General features: G+C 39.8%; 2 protein-coding genes across 6 annotated transcripts in view; one reads left to right on the forward strand and one right to left on the reverse strand.

Moving 5' to 3' along the window:
- Positions 1-494: 494 nt before the first annotated feature.
- LOC144603694 (uncharacterized) lies at positions 495-18,861 on the reverse strand. The gene is made up of 4 exons (XM_078417331.1): positions 18,837-18,861; positions 17,673-17,732; positions 11,029-11,153; positions 495-903 (listed from the first exon to the last, which is right to left on the reverse strand). Exons 2-4 carry the CDS (start codon positions 17,729-17,731, stop codon positions 746-748), a joined length of 342 nt encoding a protein of 113 aa, XP_078273457.1. The 5' UTR covers position 17,732; positions 18,837-18,861; the 3' UTR covers positions 495-745.
- cnot2 (CCR4-NOT transcription complex, subunit 2) overlaps positions 18,449-23,511 on the forward strand; it is a 107,660-nt gene continuing 102,597 nt past the window's right edge. For 3 of the 5 annotated variants that reach the window (XM_078417326.1, XM_078417329.1, XM_078417328.1), the window contains exon 1: positions 18,450-18,527. The gene's annotated coding sequence lies outside the window, so the exon portion shown is untranslated. Of the gene's footprint in view, positions 18,528-20,960; positions 21,120-23,511 lie in introns of all 5 variants that reach the window. The other 2 variants (XM_078417327.1, XM_078417330.1) reach the window with 2 other exon arrangements.

Below are 23,511 nucleotides of genomic sequence, written 5' to 3' on the forward strand. Positions count from 1 at the left end.
AGAATAATTTGATAGCCCTATCAAAGACTTGGCACAGACATGATGGTTAAATGATTCTTTCTGTAACATTCAAAAATTCTATAACAAAATAGCACTTTTGATTGGGAAAATTCTTACAATAAAACACAGATGCAGACAGCTTATTAAAAAGATATTCATTCATGCATTTTTTATATTTTCACATTGCCTAGAGGATTCCTAGCATTCCACAGAAGAAAACACTTGCTAGATATCAGCTAAATTGCATCAAATACACCAACAGGGATTTTAAAGATGATATTTGTTAATTGAAACATCAAGCTAATTTGGTCGCATTTGGAGATATGTTGAAATTTCCCTAATTACCTGATAGCTAGGAGGAGATATTTAATCATATTTAAAATCATACATCTAAAGGAGGAGATAATTCTGAACTGGTAGTAATCCTTTCATTTACTGAGGTGCTTATCATGCAGGAGGGAATATAAAATTACAATGGTCCAATGGTACTTTTATTGTAACATGTGCAAACACAGTGAAATTATTTTCTTACAGACAGTTCAGTACAACATTCCTTTAAGTAAGCACATCCTTGATTGGCAAGTGCACAGAAATAGTCTACTGAAGCCACATGCAAGAGGTGCCATGTTTTGGCGCAATTTTTAAAAGTCCAGTCTGCACTCTGGTTCTTCTGATCCAGGCAAGCCGCAGGCTGCTGCGGACCTCCAGCCATTGCCTTCCTTGGACACAACGTCACTCTTCTCGCCTATCCACCATTGTGCCCCGGGGTGCCTCCTGCAGCCGCCCTTGAAGACCCGGTATTCCAGACTCCGCTTTCCTTTCCTACTGGCCTTGCTCCTCGCCCGTCGCATCCATCGTTGTTGTCTCCATCCTCCCGGTCTCCGGGGGATGAGTAGGGGCCGGCTCGGAAAGGGAAAAGGTAAATTTGGACTTATGCAACTTATACAAAATTGTCTCATGGTGGGTCCTTTCACAGAAGTGACAAGGGACAATTTTATCATATCTGTCTGACTCTACCTCAAATCTCGAAGTTAATATTGAAATTGTGCCTGTCCATTTTTATAAAATTTTGAGTCATAGATAGAATAGACTGTCAGAATTTTTTCGTAAATACTAGAGGGCATTGGTTTAATGTGAGAGGGGCAAAGTTTAAAGGAGATTGTGGGGCAAGTTTTTTTTTAACAGAGTGTGTGAGTGCCTGGAATGTGCTGCCAGGTGTGATGGTTGAGGCAGATACCATAGTGGCATTTAATAGATTTTTGGATAGGTATATGGATATGGAGGGATATGAATTATGTGCAGGCAGATAAGAGTTGGTCTTGGTGTCATGTTCGCACAGACCTTGTGGGCTGCATGGCCTGTTATTGTGTTGTACTGTTCTAGGTTCATGTTGACATCGGGAACATTATCAAACACAATACATTGGAAACAGCAGTTCAAATGACAAGGGAAACTGGGGACATCATGCAACCCAATCCCTCTAAGTTCTTAAAAATTTCATCCTAGACGACTGGAGATGTAATAACTCTGCCACTTAAAAAGGATGGACAAACGGAATAAATAGAGGTGTAAGAAATTATCTGCAGCCAACGGCAGAGGAAATAAGAGATTCCAGAGATTGGAAGAAGAAAATGACAAAACCTTTTGGAGAGAAGATCTGAACCTAACTCGGGTTACAAATTCTAGTTTAATTGAAAATATTCCATTCTATTTTTTTCTAATGAAAGAGACACTGTTTGAATAAAAGGCAACAAAGAACTGAATTCTACATCTTGGCTGGCATTTCGTAGCACAGAACAAAAACTGAATGCATCTTAAAATCCTGGACGTAATATACATTTTCAAATAAAGTTTGTTCAGTTATAGAAACTGTGGCATGGCAGTGTGCTGGATTGTATTTGAGAATATATTGGTTTATTATTGTCAACTGTATGGAGATATAGTAAAAAACTAAGTTTAAGGAGAGGAAGGATGCTTGCAGCAGCCTTGAGTTTCAGGAAAACCTTTAACTTTAATCTGGCAAACTGTCTTGACATTCTCAAGCTTTAATACATTAAAAAAAGGTCAGTGCAAATTAAAATGGAGCTCTACTCTATTTCATGCCTTGAATAGCAGAGAAAAGCACTGATGATCGGCCAATTGATTTCCCTGTTGGGGTACTAGTGCAGGTAGTGAGAGTACTGTGTAGGTTTGTTTCACGTTTTCTTGCAATGTAACTAATGTTGCATTGAGGTGCCGAAAGATGCAAGAGCTCGCACGGGCAAAGTTTCTACACAGCTTTTGTGGCTGTGAATGCATTATGCAGGGCAATATTGTTTTCAATGATTGTTTCATGATTTAACTTTCCAAATTTTATTACAAACAGTTCCCAATTTTTATACTTACTTTATTACATAATCCTTACTCCTGCTCTCAACTTTGCTACATTTCTTCCATAAACATTTCCAAATCAACATCAGAAGGTGCAAGACCTTCATTGTTGATTGACCAGTTCTAATTTCTGTAAAGCAACTATGTAGCAGCTGCAGCCTTTGATGTCTGCAATTGTGAAGTGATTCTCTCCTTTTAAGTGACATTTGGCTCAGGTTTGCAGCTCGTTGCACATATATATATGCAAGGTGCTGCGAAAAAAATGTCCTGCAAGGCAGACCAACAGCACTATCCAAGACTGCAAGAAATTGCAGAGTTGTCGATGCTCCCAGACCATCACACAAACCAACCTTCCTTCCACTGACTTCATCTACATTTCACACTGCCTCAGCAAGGCCACCAGCCTAATCAAGCAGTCTCACCCGGGTCACTTCCTCTTCTCCCATCTACTATCAGGCAGGAGGTACAGACGTTTGAAAATGCACACCTACAGATTAAAGGAGTTTCTTCCCAGCTATTATTAGGCAACTGAACAATCCTATCACCAACTAGAGAGCGGTTCTGATCTACCATCTATTGCATTGGAGACCTTTGAAATATCTTTAATCAGACTTTACTGGACTTTATCTTGCACTAAATGTTATTCCCTTTATCCTGTATCTGTACACTGGATGGCTTGATTGGAATTCATGTACAGTCTTTTCACTGACTGGATAGCATGCAACCAAAAAGCATTTCACTGTACCTCAGTACACATGACAATAATAAACTAAACGAAATATGTGGTCATGACAGAAGCTATTTCAATCAAAGTTTTTCATTTCAGAGACATAGCATTTGTAGGGTTTGTAGGAGACATTTCAACAAGAGTAAAATGAGAAGATGAGAAGGACGTTGTATAATCCTAAATATGTGGTCACCTTCTAAAAGACCTTGTATAGGTTACTTAACTTTTTGCCTTCAGCCCAGTTTTGCTAATCACCTAATTATGAGACAATCACAGACAAGGATAATGATGGAGGACCATGCTTCCTTTATTTGCATGTAATCATTAAGTTTAATCGCATAAAGAATTCATTATTAAGCTCTGATGGAATTGATTGCCAGAAATGGTGGAAAATGTCAAGGTAGAATATTTATTGTTACTACTGTGTTGTGAAAAGAAAATCTGGAAGTGGGTTGCAGTAAATCTTGGCCTAGGAATTCGTTTTTGGTTCTCTGTTTGGCCTCCAAGTTTCACATCTTAATTTTGATAAACAAGAACATCCCATCATCTTGATTATATTAATTGCTAGTTGCAGTGGTATTAGACATTGGTGATGCTGTATTTAGAGTATTGTGTTCAGTTTTGGGTACCATGTTATAGGAAAGATGTTGTTAAGTTGGAAAGGGTACAGAGAAGTGTGTAAGATGGAACTGCAGATGCTGGTTTAAACTGAAGATAGACACAAAATGCTGGAGTAACTCAGCGGGGCAGGCAGCATTCCTTCTCTCCAGCGATGCTGCCTACCCCGCTGAGTTACTCCAGCATTTTGTGTCTATTTAAGGGTATAGAGAAGATTTACAAGGATGTTGCCAGAACTAGAGGGACTGAGCTATAGGGAGAGATTGAGTAGGCTTGCACTCTATTCCTTGGAGTGCAGAAGGATGAGGGGTGATCTAAAAGAGGTGTATAAAATCATGAAAGGAATAGATTGGGTAGATGCACAGAGTCTCTTGCCCAGAATAGGTGAATCAAGGACCAGAGGACATAGGTTTAAGGTGAAGGGGGAAAGATTTCATAGGAATCTGAGGGGTAATGTTTTCACACAAAGAGTGGTGCATGTATGGAACAAGCTGCCAGAGGACGGTGTGGTGGCGCAGCAGTAGAGTTGCTGCCTTACAGTGAATACAGCGCCAGGAGACCTGGGTTCGATCCCGACTCCGGGTGCTGTCTGTACGGAGTTTGTACGTTCTCCCCGTGGCCTGCATGGGTTTTCTCCAGAGGCTCCGGTTTCCTCCCACACTCCAAAGACGTTTGTAGGTAAATTGGCTTGGTAAATGTAAAATATAAAAATTGTCCCTAGTGGGTGTAGGATAGTGTTAATGTGCGGGGATCACTGGGAGGCGTGGGCCAAAGGGCCTGTTTCCGTGCTGTATCTCTAAACTAAAGGAGGTAGTTGAGGCTGGGACTATCCCAACGTTTAAGAAACAGTTAGACAGGTACATGGATAGGACAGGTTTAGAAACATCGAAAACAGGTGTAGGAGTAGGCCATTCGGCCCTTTGAGCCAGCACCTCCATTCAATATGATCATGGCTGGTCATCCAAAATGGAGGGATATAGACCAAACGCGGGTAGGTGGGACTAGTGTAGCTGGGACATATTGGCCAGTGTGGGCAAGTTGGGCTGAAGGGCCTGTTTCCACTCTGTATCACTCTATGACTATCATGCAGACTACAATCTGAAAATTATATTGAGAATAGAAGGCAGATCTTGTATGGAAATAGCATGCGTTAGCCAGTTAGTGAGATTGATGGGTATTTCTTTGAGAAGGTTTTTGATTTTTAATATCTAAAGGAAAAGTTAAGGCTCTTGACATTTTTAAAAGTTAGAAAATGTAGTAATGGAGAAAATGATAATCTTTGAGAATAGATATATTTCAAAGACCATTTATGGAAGCTTCCAAAGATTGGAATATGTTAATTGCACAACATAGGTCAATGAAATGTTTTGCTGAAATCAGAAAATAATAAATAAAAAGCAAGTAGTAAGCAATTGCAAAAGAAGGGAGAACGTTTTCATATATCACTTAAACTGTTATGAGATCAGCAGCATTGCACATTTTTACATTTATCGTGAGCAAAATATAAACTTAAACAAATGAACAATTTTTCTGTTAATTTACAAATTGAAAGCAGGTAGCTTTGCTCAGTTCAGAGAAGAACATTATTGAATTATGTTAAAGTGATCTGACTAAGAACACAATTTTATAATTCTAAATTGAATTAAACTACTACATTTAATACAGTTGGTGTAATATCACAATTCCTATATTATTAAAAAATGCATTGAGAAAATGCAGACTAACCAGCTGACAAGACACATTTACACCTCTCTGTGGCTGCTGCCCTACACTAATATAGTTGATTCTTCACCACCATCTGAAGAGGCTTAATAAACCTCTCAGTATTTCAAGATGCCTCTTCCTAAATCACTATTTCCACCTAGTCAACAAAACCTTCATCTTGGGAATTAAAGTTAAAACATTTTAACAATGAGGTATGAATTGTTACTATTTAATTATTCTTGCTCTTAATAATTAAAGCCTAGAATGTTATTGAGCATTTTGTCTTGTAGGTGCAGAGTTGCAGAAAGAATTTATTACTGGGCTAGCAATTTATAAAAAGTAAGTGAAACTTCCAGTGTACCATTTTAAAACCTTGAATAGACTGACAAAATTTTGGAATAAAATTGATATCCATAAAAATAAATGACCATTGGCTATTGTGCCTTCACTAAAAACTTAAGAACTTTATTCCTATCTTCCACTGGGGGAAACTTGATGTTTATATTTACGTGCAGGTCACAAAAAGTGATCGACTTTCAATCATTTTCTAGAACAGACTTTTCTATTTGAGAGCAAATATGTCAAGTGTCAAGAGTGTATAGTTGTCATATGTACTGGCAACAGAGCAATGAAATTCTTACTTGCAACAGCAACAGGCCCAGAAATTGTTTCCATCATAGGAGATAGACTATTGACTGACATCTTTTATAAACCTACTGACTCCCACAACTATCTAGACTATACTTCTTCCCACCCTGCTTCCTGCAAAGACTCTATCCCCTACTCCCAATTCCTCTATCTACACTGCATCTGCGCCCAAGATGAGGTGTTCCATACCAGGATGTCCTCATTCTTTAGGGAATGGGGGTTCCCCTCTTCCATCATACGTGTCTCCTCGGTACCCCGCAGCTCTGCTCTTGCTCCCCCTCCCCCTAGTCGCAACAGGGTCAGAGTCCCCGTAGTCCTTATCTTTCACCCCATCGGCTGTCGCATACAACACATAATCCTCCGACAATTTTGCCACCTCTAATGGGATCCTACCACTAGTCACATCCCATCTCCACCCCTTTCCGCCTTACGCACAGTTCCCTTCGCAACTCTCTGGTTAACATCCATTCCCACGTAACTACCCCCTCCCCAAGTACCTTCCTCTGCAACCACAGGAGATGTCTCCTCCTTCGACTCTGTCCTAGGACCCCAACAGTCCTTTCATGTTAGGCACAGGTTCACTTGTACGTCCTCCAACCTCATCTACTGTATACATTGTTCAAGGTGTAGACTTTTATACGTCGGCTAGACCAAAAGTGGAATACCATCACTCAGTCCGTGTGCACCTACCTGATCTCCCGGTTGCCAAACACTTTAATTCTCCTTCCCATTCCCACACTGACCTTTCCTTCCTAGGCCTTCTCCATTGTCAGAGTGAGGCCAGATGCAAATTGGAAGAACAGCATCTCATATTTTGCAACATCTCTAAGTTTGCGGATGACATGAAGCTGGGTGGCAGTGTTAGCTGCAAGGAGGATGCTAGGAGGCTGCAGAGTGACTTGGATAGATTAGGCGAGTGGGCAAATGCATGGCAGATGCAATATAATGTGGATAAATGTGAGGTTATCCACTTTGGCGGCAAGAACAGGAAAGCAGAGTATTACCTGAATGGTGAACGATTAGGAGAAGGGGTGATGTAACGTGACCTGGGTGTCATGGTGCACCAGTCATTGAAAGCAAGCGTGCAGGTGCAGCAGTGAAGAAAGCGAATGGTTTGTTGGCATTCATAGCAAGAGGATTTGAGTTTAGGAGCAGGGAGGTTCTACTGCAGTTGTACAGGGCCTTGGTGAGACCGCACCTGGAGTATTGTGTGCAGTTTTGGTCTCCTAATCTGAGGAAAGACGTTCTTGCCTTAGAGGGAGTACAGAGAAGGTTCACTAGATAGATCCCTGGGATGGCGGGACTTTCATATGAAGAAAGACTGGATAGACTAGGCTTGTACTCACTGGAATTTAGAAGACTGAGGGGGGATCTTATAGAAACAAATAAAATTCTTAAGGGGTTGGAGAGGCTAGATGCGGGAAGATTGTTCCCGATGTTGGGGGAGTCCAGAACCAGGGGTCACAGCTTAAGGATAAGGGGGAAGTCTTTTAGGACCGAGATGAGAAAACATTTCTTCACACAGAGAGTGGTGTGTCCGTGGAATTCTCTGCCACAGAAGGTAGTTGAGGCCAGTTCATTGGCTATATTTAAGAGGGAGTTAGATGTGGCCCTTTTTGCTAAAGGGATCAGGGGGTATGGAGAGAAGGCAGGTACAGGTTACTGAGCTGGATGATCAGCAATGATCATATTGAATGGCGGTGCAGGCACGAAGGGCTGAATGTCCAACTCCTGCACCTATTTTCTATGTTTCTATGCTTGGGCAGCTTACAACCCAGTGGAATGACTTTGATTTCTCTAACTTCAAGTTACCCTTGCATCCCCTCTCTCTCCATCCTTCCCCTACCCAAGTCGTACCAGCTTCAAAGTTGTCTTGTTGAATCTCATTGCCTGTACTAGTTTTCACCTAGCACACATCTAACAATGGCCTGTTTCCTTTATCATGGTTATTCTTTTGCATATCTTTCATTCATTTGTTCTGTATCTCTCTACATCACCGTCTAAATCTCTCATTTCCCTTCCCCCTGACTCTCAGTCTGAAGAAGGGTATCAACCCGAAATATCACCTATTTCTTTTCTCCAGAGATGCTGTCTGACCCACTGAGTTACTCCAGCTTTTTGTGTCTATCTTTGGTTTAAACCAGCATCTGCAGTTCCTTCCTACACATACCATAAATTGTTAATTTAGTTTAGAGATACCGCATGGAGTCCACACCGACTATAGATCACTTGTTCACACTAGTTCTACGTTATCCCAGTTTTTCATCCACTCCCTAATACTTGTGGCAATTTACAAAGGCAAATTAACCTACGGACCCACACGTCTTTAGGATGTGGGAGAAAACTTGAGCATCTGGAGCAAACCCATGCAGTCATAGGGAGAACATGCAAATTCTACCCGATGCCACAATTGAATCCGGGTCTCTGCCACTTTGAGGCAGCAACTCTACCAACTGTGTCCTTTTGCCATAAATATTTAAAAAACAGATTATAATTTTAAAAAATCAATAAACTAATATTTATAATATTAGTGCAGAGAAACCCGACATCCATTGTGCAACCAAAGACAATCCATAGAAGTTGATAGTTGCGAAGTTCAATACCTGTGAAAGACCTGTCTACCAAATGCTGGAGTAACTCAGGGGGTCAGGCAGCATCTCTGGAGAAAAGGAATAGGTGACATTTTGGGTCGAGACCCTTCCTCAGACTACCACTCTCCGCAGCCTCCTTTATCCCTGGGCATTTGGGCAACTGAACTATGCAATCCATCAGTGTATTCCTGTATATACCTCCACTATATACCTGTAGAAGTTCAATAGAGATTCATTCAAACCTCCCCAATCATCTCATGAAGCAGTGGTCCATGAGCATTCTTTGTGAATGCGTCAATGTGCTGGGCCCAGGAAAGATCTATGCACACATAGGAACTTGAAGCTGTTGACTCTCTCCATTGCCATCCAGTCAACATCAAAAGGTTTGTGGATCCCTGGGTTTTCTCTCCTCAAGTGAACAATCAAGCTCTTTGGTCTTGCTGATTTTGAGAACAAAATTGTTGTTCTGGCACCATTCAATCAGATTATCAATCCCTCCCCTGTACTCTGACTCATCATTACCTGTTATTTGCCCAGCCACAGTGGTATCGTCAGCGAATTTTAAGATGGTGCTGTGAAAACATGAAGCGGTAAGACGTGCTGTGCTCACTAGCTAGCAAAGGAGAGATCTTAGATTTAAAAAAATACACACATATCTTCCGTTTCAATTGTAAACTGGTCAACCTTTGTTGTTTATGACTTCATCTGAAGACCTCAATCAATTTCTGTCTTGTAGCACTACAGTACAAGGTTTTTCGAGATACAATCTGTTTGTAGTTTGCTGCAGCTTATTCATTGAAAACATGCAACAATGACATTGTGATAAAATACATAGCACTTTTTTTTTGGCTTTGCAAAGATGACCAGTGACTGAAGTTAAAGAACAACACAGGGATCCAGCAATAATTAGAATCCTATCCTAAACCTAACTTGCCATAAATATTCCAAGCTTTGGTCCCATCTGTATTACTGCGTAGGAATAGCCAAACTACTTCAAGCATACTGATTTGTTTATTTTGTTTCTGTCAGTCATTTTAAATGTGGTAGGGAATGCTTGTAAGATCAGTGATCCTGATGGCTTCCACCCCAACCCCACCCCCAAACCAAAGATAGGTTTAGCTTAGAGTTTAGAGATACAGCATGGAAACAGGCCCTTTGGCCCAGGCTGACTATCGATCAGGGAGAACGTGTAAACTCCATTCAGACAGCATCCAAGGTGCTGTGAGGCAGCAGCTCTACCACTGAACCACTGTGCCGCCCAGAAAGAGTGCTAGTATATAAATCATAGATAATGGTTTAAGTTATGCTCTCAAAATGGCTGTGACACTGACTATGCTCTGCATACTGATGTAATAAATGGTTCTGTAATTTCAGTCATAGGATGGATGCATCGTTAAATCCAAGATATCCAAAAGTTACTGTTGGCATCATTCTTCTATTAGATTTATATTTTAGACATGTAACAACTTTGCTATTGAAATGTACTGAATATCATAAAATTGCTACATTTGTTTGGTGGATAGATACAACTAAATTTGCCACAGAAAATGAAGTCTTGTCAATGCAAGTACAAGTAACTTTTTAGTGACTGGATCATTGCTGCCAATCAACATCTCTGGCATTATCTGATATTCTCTACTGCAATTCTATGACCTTGTTCTTTCGGCTGCATGCCACACACAAAATAAAACTAAATATACAAGACTAACTAATGGCATACACTTTTATAAGCTGAGCTGCAGAGGTATTATTAATGCTAAGAAATACAAGGAAACAAATACTGTACAACAGAAGTTAGAATCATAGAGTCAAAGAGCAGAGAAATATGCTGATCATCTCTCAACCTTTTCTATTCAGGTACCTGCCAAAATATATTTTAAATGAGCTCTCCAAATGGCTTTTCAATGTTTTTATTGCGTCTGCCTTGACCATTTCTTTTGGCAGCTCATTGCATATATGTAACATCCTCTATGTGAAAAGGTTGCCCCTCAAATTCCCATTAAGTCTTTTCCCTCTCACCTTAATCTATGCCCTCCAGTTTTTGATTCTCCAAACCTGCAAAAAAGACTGTGTGCATTCGCCCTATCGATTCCCCTCATGATGTTATACTCCTCGACAAGATTACATCTCACGGTCTGGAGGTTCTCCAATGCTTCAAGGAATAAAGTCCTAGCCTGCCCAACCTCTCCCTATAATTCAGTCCCTCAAGTCCTCGCAACATCCTCATAAATATTTTCGGCACTCTTTCCCACTTAATGACATCTTCCCTGAAGCACGGTGACCAGAGCTGAATACAATACTTCAAGTGCAGCCTCACCAACATCATGTACAACTGCCACAGTGATACAACATCTAATCACATGTGCTTACTTTGAAGATCAGCATGCCAAAAGTCTTCTTCACCAACTTCTCCACCTGTGATGCCACTTTCAGGGAAGTTATGGACAAAAAGTACTTTATCATTTAGATAGAGCTCACAATTTTCTTCTGGGAATCTGGAAAGAAGGATGCCTACAATGAACACAATTTGTTATTGTGCACTTACATGAATCATTCAAGTAAGAAAATGTTCTACATTTCAAAGTCAGCATTCCTCAGCTTGATGAAAGAAACCAAAGTTAGCAATGAATGGAAAGACAACATTAAATTAGAATAGACACATAAAGCAGCGGTGTAGGAAAGAACTGCAGATGCTGGTTTAAATCAAAGGTAGACACTAAATGCTGGAGTAACAGCGGGACAGGCAGCATCTCTGGAGAGACGGAATGGGTGACATTTCGGGTCGAGACCCTTCTTCCAAGCTTAAAGCAGCTTAAAGGTTGGAAGATGGGTCTTGACCCAGAATGACCCGAAAAGCTTAAACCAAACTTAAAGCAGTGACTTAGTGATTGTTTTGTAGCTGGTGGTTTGAAAACAATAACCCATGCAGTTACACACTCCAGTTTTCTTTTTTTTTACAAATTAATATTTCTAGAAAACATTTAAGATCCTGTGCAATCTGCTTTGACTATCATTCAGATATAGCTCATTTCAGTTATTTACAACCCTCTGTGTTAAATGGTTTCTCCTCATTTTCTCTTTATTTTTTGATCCAAAATCCTCCACATCTGGGAAGAAGATACGTTAGATCTTAGAGATATTATAATTATGACAAGAAATTAGATTCTGAATGTACTATCTGCAAAAGGGTCTGCCTGTTATCTCCTCCTCCCTGTGGTTGAAGAATTTTTACCAAATCAGTGTGGATTTTTGCATCTTTCTAAAAAGTTTGTTAGTACCTATATTTCCTTTATAGCTGGCATTGCAGACTAAAGTTGCATTTCAGTGGCTTCAGAGTTCAAAATCTCTCTTTCTTCCTTTAAGAAACTTCTTCAAATCTTTGACCAAGTTTTTTAATAGTCTGCACATGGTGTCTTAACATCAAACTTTGCTGACAATCTTGGGATAGTTTTACCATGTTTATAATGTTCCATGATGTTAGACACTTCCAGTCCGAGCGGCGGACAGGTTGGTGGCTCTAATCCAGGCAAGGAGACTCGACCGGGGAGATCGAAGTCGGGAAGAGCCATAGTAGTGGGTGACTCCATTGCCAGAGGTACGGACAGTAGATTCTGTGGCGGCAGGCGGGACCTGAGGATGGTCTGTTGCCTCCCTGGTGCCAGGGTTCAAGACATCACGGACCGGCTTCAGAACATCCTAGCGAGGGAAGGCGATCAACCGGAAGTAGTTGTGCACGTGGGCACGAACGACGTCGGGAGGAAGAGGAAGGAGATACTGCAAAATGAGTTTAGAGAGTTAGGAAGAAGACTGAGAAGTAGGACGTCGAGGGTGGTTATCTCTGGACTGCTACCTGTACCTCGTGCTGGTGAGGGCAGGAACAGAGAGATCGGGGATATGAATGTATGGCTGAGGGGCTGGTGCAGGGAGCAGGGATTTAGATTTCCAGACCACTGGGATCTCTTCTGGGGTAGGGGTGACCTGTACAAAAGGGACGGGTTACATCTTAACAGCAGGGGGACCAACATTCTGGCAGGCAGGTTTGCTAGTGCTACACGTGTGGGTTTAAACTAAGTAGTGGGGGGGAGGGGTTGACAAATTGGGAATATGAAGATGGAGTTAAAGGGGAAACGAATACAGGATAAATTGCAAAGGACTCTCGAATAAATGGGAATGGAAGTTTTAGATCGGGTAAGAGAGTTAGGTCAGGGCCAATTGTGACCGGTGTGAGAGGGGAGGTGAATAGCAAAGTTAAAGTGTTGTATTTAAATGCGCGAAGTATAAAAAATAAAGTGGATGAGCTTGAGGCTCAGTTAGACATTGGTAAGTATGATGTTGTGGGAATTACAGAGACATGGCTACAAGAGGACATGGGCTGGGAACTGAATATTCAGGGGTACACAACGTATAGAAAAGACAGACAGGTGGGCAGAGGGGGTGGGGTCGCTCTGTTGGTAAGGAATGATATTCACTCCCTTGCAAGGGGTGACATAGAATCAGGAGATGTAGAATCAGTATAGATAGAAATGAGGAATTGTAAGGGTAAAAATACCCTAATGGGAGTTATCTACAGGCCCCCAAACAGTAGCCTCGACATAGGTGCAAGTTGAATCAAGAGCTAAAATTGGCATGTCGCAAATGTAATGCTATGGTGGTTATGGGAGATTTCAACATGCAGGTAGACTGGGAAAATCAGGTTGGTAATGGACCCCAGGAAAGGGAGTTTGTGGAGTGCCTCCGAGATGGATTCTTAGAACAGCTTGTACTGGAGCCTACCAGGGAGAAGGCAATTCTGGATTTAGTGTTGTGTAATGAACCTGAGGATTGGGACTCTTTTAAAGAGCAACAGTTAACTAAAAAGGCAATACGGGGAGAAAAGATGAGGTATGAGTGTAAACTAGCCAATAATATAAAGGAGGATAGTAAAAGCTTTTTTAGGTATGTGAAGAGGGAAAAAGCAGGGGAATTTACTATGGGGAACAAGGAAATGGCAGACGAGTTGAACTGGTACTTTGGATCTGTCTTCACTAAGGAAGATACAATCTCCCAGATGTTCTAGTGGCCAGAGATCCTAGGGTGATGGAGGAACTGAAGGAAATTCACATTAGGCAGGAAATGGTGTTGAGTAGACTGATGGGACTGAAGGATGATAAATCCCCAGGGCGTGATGGTCTGTATCCCAGGGTACTTAAGGAGGTGGCTCTATTCTGGGAATAAACATTCCAATAGATCTGACTAAACTGCACTTGCTTAACTACCTCCCATTGAACAATAAGATCAGGGAAGACATTAGGAGGTGGGACCTAATACCTTATCTTAATTTTGGATCTCGTATTGAATCGGTCAAAATGGTTATGTTACCGAGGCTGTTGTATCTCTTTCAATCACTTCCACTAGATATATCAGACCAACAATTTCAAGAATGGGATAAACATATCTCGAGGTATATTTGGCAGGGACAAAAACCAAGAATCAGATACCAGGGGTTACAACTGACCAAAAATAAAGGTGGGGTTGCACTCCCGTGCTTGAAAGACTATTATGCAGCTGCTCAGCTGACAACATTAATTTATTGGTGCAACCCCGACTATTGTGCTAGATGGAAGGAGATTGAGATTGCTATAACAGAGGAATTTCCGATTCAGGCTGCAATCGGAGATAAGGAGTTAACAAATATGTTAATTAATTTGGGAAACTCATGGATTCGATTATCACTTAGGGTATGGAATAAGGTCGTTACCCAAAATCATCTGAGGGATGCTGTGAAGGTTTTGAGATGGTGCACGTTTGATCCAGATTTTGTACCAAAAAGACAGGAGACTAGTTTTAAAAGATGGAGTTCTCAAGGTTTGACATCATATTGCACATTTTTACATAAGGGGTCTATGAACAGCTTTGAGAATCTGAAGAGGCAATTTGGTTTAAATAATGATGATTTCTATAGATACCTTCAAATTCGCCATTATATAGATCAAATACAAAAGGAATGTGCAGAAAATAGGATAATATTTTGTTAAATGTATTTATTGATGCTTACCATGGGGGCTCAAAACAGAAAACCATCTCAAAATTATACAAGGGTTTACGGCAGAGAAAAGGCAACTCACTGTATGTAAAACAGAAATGGGAAAGGGAAGGTAATCTGGTTCTAAAGGAAGAAACCTGGGAGAGCTTATGTGAGGTACAATGGAAAACTTCAAGTTCAAATGTTTGGCGGGTGTTTTGCTGGAAAACCCTTATTAGGTTTTTTATTACACCAGTTCAAAAAAGGCATTACACAAATTTTTCTTCATGCTGGCGACAATGTGGGTGCCTTGAGGCAAACCATTTTCACATATTTTGGTCTTGTGTATCAGTGATCCCATTTTGGCAGGAGATTCATAAAGTTTTACAAAAAGTTTTTTATATGGATATTCCATTTAAATTTGAGTTTTTATATTTTGGTGCTTTACCAGTACAAAATGCTTCTATTAAAGATAAGTATCTTTTCCAGATCTTAAGTGCTGCCAGCAGGAAAGCTATTAATAGGAAGTGGTTGAAACCTGGAAAACCTAATGTGGATGACTGGATTAACATTGTATATGATATTTTTATAATGGAAAGGATAACCTTTGCTTTAAGATTGCAAGAGGGAATATTTTTGAAAAGGTGGGAAAAATGGATGTTGTACATCATGCCCGTACGGCCATCATTCGTTTAAAGCGGATCTTTGTATCCTACTTCCGTGTCCTATCTCATTTTCCTTGATTTCATACCGCTCCAGAAGTAGTGATGAAATATTGTAGAGGTATACCCCAAATGTTGGTTTTAGTTGTTTTTGTTTTTGTGTGTAGTTAAGTTTTGGATATGATCAAATGTCCAGTAAGTCATTACCCATCCTTGTAGTGCTTCCAATACCTGTGGTATGCTTTATTTTGGGATATGCAGTATTTGTTAACTAAGGAGGGTTTAAGGTGAATGAGAATGTGTATCATTGCGGAATGTATGGAACTGGAAAATCAAAATAAAAATAGAATTATAAAACAAAAAGGAGGTGGCTCTAGAAATTGTGGACGCATTGGTGATCATTTTCCAATGTTCTATAGATTCAGGATCAGTTCCTGTGGATTGGAGGGTAGCTAATGTTATCCCACTTTTTAAGAAAGGAGGGAGAGAGAAAACGGGAAATTATAGACCAGTGAGTCTGACATCAGTGGTGGGGAAGATGCTGGAGTCTATTATAAAAGATGAAATTGCGGAGCATTTGGATAGCAGTAACAGGATCGTTCCGTGTCAGCATGGATTTACGAAGGGGAAATCATGCTTTTCTAATCTTCTGGAATTTTTTGAGGATGTAACTAGGAAAATTGACAGGCTGGAGCCGGTGGATGTGGTGTACCTCGACTTTCAGAAAGCCTTCGACAAGGTCCCACATAGGAGGTTAGTGGGCAAAATTAGAGCACATGGTATTGGGGGTAGGGTACTGACATGGATAGAAAATTGGTTGGCAGACAGAAAGCAAAGAGTAGGGATAAATGGGTCCCTTTCTGTATGGCAGGCAGTGACTAGTGGGGTACCGCAAGGCTTGGTGCTGGGACTGCAGCTATTTACAATATACATTAATGACTTGGATGAAGGGATTAAAAGTACCATTAGCAAATTTGCAGATGATACAAAGCTGGGTGGTAGTGTGAACTGTGAGGAAGATGCTATGAGGTTGCAGGGTGACCTGGACAGGTTGTGTGAGTGGGCGGATGCATGGCAGATGCAGTTTAATGTGGATAAGTGTGAGGTTTTCCACTTTGGTGGTAAGAATAGGAAGGCAGAGTATTATCTGAATGGTGTCAAGTTAGGAAAAGAGTACTTACGAGATCTGGGTGTCCTAGTGCGTCAGTCACTGAAAGGAAGCATGCAGGTACAGCAGGCAGTGAAGAAAGCCAATGGAATGTTGGCCTTCATAACAAGAGGAGTTGAGTATAGGAGCAAAGAGGTCCTTCTGCAGTTGTACAGGGCCCTAGTGAGACCGCACCTGGAGTATTGTGTGCAGTTTTGGTCTCCAAATTTGAGGAAGGATATTCTTGCTATTGAGGGCGTGCAACATAGGTTTACTAGGTTAATTCCCGGAATGGCGGAACTGTCATAGGTTGAAAGACTGGAGCGACTAGGCTTGTATACACTGGAATTTAGACGGATGAGAGGGGTTGGACACGTTAGAGGCAGGAAACATGTTCCCAATGTTGGGGGAGTCCAGAACCAGGGGCCACAGTTTAAGAATAAGGGGTAGGCCATTTAGAACGGAGATGAGGAAAAACTTTTTCAGCCAGAGAGTTGTAAATCTGTTGAATTCTCTGCCTCAGAAGGCAGTGGAGGCCAATTCTCTGAATGCATTCAAGAGAGAGCCAGATAGAGCTCTTAAGGATAGCGGAGTCAGGGTATGGGGAGAAGGCAGGAACGGGGTACTGCTTGAGAATGATCAGTCATGATCACATTGAATGGTGGTGCTGGCTCGAAGGGCCGAATGGCCTACTCTTGCACCTATTGTCTATTGTTATCAAGTTCAATATATTATACTGAATGATGCAATCCCAACTATTCATTTATTTGAATAGACTTTTTTTTGTAAATTGATTAATTATTATAGCTTATGTGTTCTGTAATATCTTGATCTGTACACCCATCACCTCTACTTTGGTATCCATGTTATTTACAAAATAAATGCTAACAGACAGCGCTGTCAAAAAATGAAATATAAATGTTTCCAACTTAAAAAGGAGGAGAAACAGATATTTTACAAGTATTTTAAAGAATAAAAATGTAGCAGTACAGTAATTACTTCTTTGGATTTAGATTACATTGAACATCATTTACAATTGATGACAAAAAACAAAATCCCTCAATTATCTAACATCCAGTCTTCTTCATTTAATATTTGTTACATTAAGCCACTTAAAATTAGTTTAACTTCAATATTAACAATCATACTAACATCAATAAATGTTAAAGATTAACATCATGTTTAGTTATGAAGTTATACCAACCTTACAGATCCCACAAATAAATAAGCAAATATTAAATTCATCCATAAATAGCAATTCATTCTGGAACGAAATAATATATTCATTAATCTTTTACATATTAATATTCAAAAAATCTTTAAAGAGTATCAAAAATAAATAATAGAGAACAAACTTAACTTCTAGGTATTTATTCACAAAATGCTGGAGTAACTCAGCAGGTCAGGCAGCATCTCGGGAGAGGAATGGGCGACGTTTCAGGTCGAGACCCTTCTTCAGCCTGAAGAAGGTTCTAGGGTCTGAAGAAGGGTCTCGACCCGAAACGTCGCCCATTCCTTCTCTCCTGAGATGCTGCCTGACCTGCTGAGTTACTCCAGCATTTTGTGAATAAATACCTTCGATTTGTACCAGCATCTGCAGTTATTTTCTTAAACTTAACTTCTATGTTGGAAATTATGTGATAATTATATATAATTCTAACTGGGGGGGGGGGGGGGGGGGAGTCTGAGGTAAAGATTATAACAACTTTCCCCACTGTTGAGTTATCAGTTCACCAGCTCCAGCTTCTTCCACCTCAGAACAAGTGCAATATGTCGGGGTGCTGTTGGAAAAAAAAAACCCTCTATGAGGAGAGAGCGAGCGGCATTGAAATGAACGTTTCAAATTAAAATGTGAAATTGGAAACCAATGAGGGGAGGGAGGTGGTACTCGCCGTCAGGGGGCCTGGGGAGGCGGAAAGATTTTTCTGCCGTCGTTTCTTACTCCCGGTGCATGTTGTCAGAGGAGGGAGGCCAAAGGTCACAGGGTAAAGGGCAGCACCCAGCATCCCCGGTGCAATACACAGCCATCTTGGAGTTATTTTAGGAGATAATTCATGCGGTAAGTTTTAACGTTTTCTTTCTTCATTCCCTCGACCGGAGGCCCCCCGAGCCCCGTCCCTGGCGCGTCGGCGACAACTTCGCCGATGAAAACCTTGCCGAGCGCGGCGGAGGCGGCGGGCTGACGGTGTGGATGTTGGGCGGCTGCTGGGGCTATTTTTTTTTTGTCTGTGCTCTGACTGAGTCTCCCTCTCCCTCTCTTTCTGGTCTAATCGAGTAACGTTAAAAAAAACCCAGCAGGCCCAGCCTCAACAGCAAGGAGCTGGGGAGCAGAGTAAGATCTCGACCCCTGTGCATATTTACACTGCACCTCGCGTACCGGGCCTGCACCGACTTTCACCCTCCTCGCACTTTATCTCATCTTCAGGATGCATTTTACACCAGCACAGCCGTGTTATATGGCTGGCATTTCCGCAGCCCTAACTACAAATTCCCATTGGCTCCGTGCTGCAATCTCAGAAATCCTTCCATCCCTTGATTATGGCAATTTATGGTCCGATGTAAATTTATTTTTAAACAGTAAAATCATATTTATTATTTTCAATGCAACGCGTAAGTTGCTGGTTGAAGTTGGATTCATAATTTTGATTCAAACATTGTTTGGTTTTACGTGCACTACGTTATAGAAAGTTCCTTGGATCCATTCATGACCATCTTATCAAAATTATGTTCCATATCAAAGGGTAAATTATATATTCCAAAGCAAAAGTAGCTGACGATTGGGGTTTTGTTTCAATGGCAACTTATATTTGCAATCGCACGTCACAAACTCTTGACTGCCAAACAGCTTATGACGGAAAGTGCTAAACATTTAGTACTCCATAAAACCAGTTTCATTATACAAAATAATATTATACTTCCATTGGAATTTTACTATAATATCTGGGTATTTTTTAATAAAACTATTGATTAGCAGTAAAAGAACATTAAGTTCAGATTTTTGGTTGGTAGACTTTCAGCATCATGCAAAAACTTTTATATTTTTGAGTTTTGTTAGTCATTAATGCTTTGAGATTTAAGGATTCCCATGTTTATGACAATGTATGAATAGATTTTAATTTTACAATAGGACTTGGCATTCACCTGAAGCAACTTACATTTAGGTATGACAGAAATGTAGAATAATTTGTGAAGAGATGCAGGTTCTATTTGAAATTTGATGTTAATTTGTTCAGGAGAAGTTATGGAAAAATTAGTGTACGGTTATTTTATTTATATATAGGAGTTCTTTAGATATCTGTAACACTTATTCTGCAAGATGGAGTTATCAAATTGTATGAATCTGTCACTAACTACTAAAAACTTAGGGGTTTGATAACCTAATGGTTTTATACTTGCTAATTTTGGCATTGCAAGGAAATGGGGGTGTTTATTGCAATAAAGAAGTTGTATATGTTGTATGCAAAGAACATCAGTATAATAAGTGGCCATTTTTACACTTGAGATTTTGTCATTACCTCTGTTTAGAGGATGCTTTAACATTTTTTGTACATAATATTGCAAGCTTGTTTTTCACTTGTATGAGAATGCATATATGACTGCTATTGTTTATTAGGGAAGTTATTATAATTAACTTTTCATGGCCACAGGTTTCTGATGCTGTTAGAAGTTTGAAATTAAAAATATTATAATATTGTTAGGTTTTTTCCTCCCTCCAGAAAATGAATGGTTGCTCAAAAGTAGTGCATTGTTGCTAATGGCTAGTTGTATTGACAGAAGAAGTGTTACATAATTCAGTTGTGGTTGCCAGGAGGATTTCAGTAAAGCAACATATTATTTGTGACTATTTTGGATTTTGTTCATGTAATTTGAAAGACACTCAGTGTTAAATTTACAGGTTTTGACCTTTTTACGTTTCTATTGCATTTGGACGGAACACTTTCAGATAGGTTACCTGATATTTGGATCTGCTCCACTTTTAGAATATAATGTTCATCATTGGCCGTGCAATGATGATCAATTTTAAGACATTAATTGAAGAATATAGCAACAAATTAAAACATTTTAACTTGTGCATATTTTCTAGTATATTCCCAATGAGCTCAATATTGGATGACAAATAAAGCTATCTTGAATCTTGAATAGTAACATCTCAGGAGTTTTGCAGTGACATCAGAGAAGAAAAATAATTTATTGACTGACCAGTGAAATTTCATTGAACCTTGAAGCTTTCCAAGTTATTTCTTGGAAAACCATTGAACTAATGATTCTTTTAAGAATGGACTAGCCAAAACATATATATATATATATATATATTCCTTGATTTCATTGTCTTTTCCTTTGTTGTATTTAATGCACAAGTTTGTTTCTGATTTCATGTGTAAATTGAAAAAAAAAGTAGTTTTGATTGACTTCATAGCAATAATGTGAAGATAATAACTGGTAAATAACTATGTTGTCCTTTTCACTGTGACACTTTCTTCTTTTTTTAAAGTGAAGAATGGCATCTTCATCCTTATTCTTGCTCAAATATTGTAGACCAACCCACAGGCGTACGAGTCTTTCATGACTTCTTAAGACGTACTTTCATGGCAAGTGGTTGACTTGGAGTAACTAGAATCTGAATTAACCAGCTTCACCTCTCCTTGGAAAGGTTTGAATCAGAATTCATATGATGTTGCAGATGTAGTGACATATGGTATACGCATTGTTGTACATTAAATTATCGGAAATGTATTTCTGCACTACAATTGGCGCTGAGTGTTGTAAAACCGCTGGCACACTTGTCCAAAATGTTGATTTGGAATTACACATTTTATTTCTTTTTATTTCTTTATGCTGATTCTGACCATAGAAATCAAAGTGTCGTATTAAAAAAGAAAGCTTTTCAATAATAGTGTATTCAGCGTTAGAAAAATATTGGGATTGTGTTTGTGCTCCTGCCAAGTGTGCTTGTACTATTGCGAGTCTCTGAGAAAGTGTGGCCGCCAGTATTTCTTTGCCATCCTACAAGCTGATCTGCTGTTTCATACATCATATTTGTCTCTCAAATTGGATTACCTGTATTGTGGATATAAGCTGTAAAAATAATTCTTTCAAAATATTAGGGAAATTGTATGTGTGCAGAGAAACTTTATTGCCATGTTAACTTTACCACTCTAGTGTTGTTTAGGTGGCTTCAGTGCAGCAATCAAATAAAATATGAAGGAAAGGTCTGTTGGTGACATGGGAAAAGCATATTCATATAAGAATTTTGGAATCGCAATTAATGTAGTTATTAACACTGAATTAATTTGGCCAATTTAAATGAGGGCCAATTCAGATTCTTGGCAAATCTAGACAAATTTAAGCAGTTTAGTATTGTACATAGTTGACAAATTTGACTATATCTGCATAGGAAATATGACATATGAAGGATCATAAACAAGGATATCATATTTGATTTTGAAGATAGACACAAAATGCTAGAGTAACTCAGCGGGTTAGGCAGCATCTCTGGAGAAAAGGAATAAGTAACGTTTCGGGTCGAGACCCTTATTTAGACACTTTTAATTTTATTGTCTTAGCTTTATATGAATAATTCTAAATGCAAAGTTTTCATGCATTTGTTTTTTAAAATTTGCACGAACCAGTCACTGCTTGCTCCAACCTTACACCTTTGTCTAAAGCTACAGGAACAGTCTCCAGCATCATTTTGGAATCATAGAAACATAGAAAAATAGGTGCAGGAGTAGGCCATTTGGCCCTTCGAGCCAGCACCAATGATGATGGCTGATCATCCAAAGTCAGTACCCCGTTCCTGCTTTTTCCCCCATATCCCTTGATTCCTTTAGCCCTAAGAACTAAATCTAACTCTCTTTCTATGGCCAATCCATAATCATTCTCATCACAGGGAATGTAACAGTTCAAGGAAAAACAATTCATGAACTCCTCTGGATATCCATGGGTGGCCACTATGTGTAACCTTGACAGCTTCGATCTCATCACAGGAACTTTTAAAAAAAAGATATGCACTATTCTTTACCAGAATGCTGCCTGGATTAGAGGGTTTCAGTTACAGGCAGAAGTTGGATAGATTTGGATTTGGAGAGATTGTATTCTCTGGAACATCAGAGGTTGAGGGGAGACATGATAGAAGTGTATAAAATGATGAGAGGCATAGATAGGGTAGACATTCAGAACCTACTTCCCAGGGTGGCAATGTCCCAACACTTTGTTAGAGGGAGGAAATCTAATGGAAATGTGCGGGGAAGGCTTTTTACACAGAAGGTGGCGGGGGCCAGGAATACAGAAAGCAGATAATGATAGTGGCATTTAAGAGGCTCTTGGATGGGCACGTGGAAGAGCAGGGAATAGAGGGATATGGATCATGTCCAGGCAGATGATATCAGTTTAACATGGCATCATGTTCGGCACAAACATTGTGGGCTGAAGTACATATGAAGTACATAGTTCTTATGCTGTACTGTTCTATGTGATGGGCTTTTCAGTGCAACTTTGGGTTAGATGTCTAATTTTTAAAATAGCTCTAAAAACTTGTCTTTTCGGTGAATTAGCAGCATACTACATAGTAAATTATGGAGTATACCATTATTTCTATGGCCAATTCATAATCTAGAAAAGTGTACATTTTTGCAATAGATCAAATAATGACCACAATTGCTTGAAACATTTTAAAGAAAGTTTGGGGTCTGTTGAAATAACCTGTTAAATCTATATCCCTTCCATGTTGAGAGTTACATCAGTGTTCTATCTGATGTTAATGATCTGAAACATTTTTAAATGGCAAAAATGTTTTTAAACTTGCATCACACTTCTGAAAGCACTCCACATACAATAAACTAATTGAAGTGCATTATTATCAGGTAAATACAAGCATCAGCCTTTTGCATCTATCGAGATTCCACAAATAGCAACAGAGATGGATGTTGAGGTAGATGTTTGGCCAGAACAGGATGTTTGGCCAGAACAGCATGTTTACTCTTTGTTTTAAACCAAGTCTTGTTAACCTGCATCTGAGAGAAATAGTCAATGTTTTTTTCCAG

This window comes from Rhinoraja longicauda, chromosome 20, assembly GCF_053455715.1.
Source record: "Rhinoraja longicauda isolate Sanriku21f chromosome 20, sRhiLon1.1, whole genome shotgun sequence".
In the NCBI taxonomy this organism is placed as follows: Eukaryota; Metazoa; Chordata; class Chondrichthyes; order Rajiformes; family Arhynchobatidae; genus Rhinoraja; species Rhinoraja longicauda.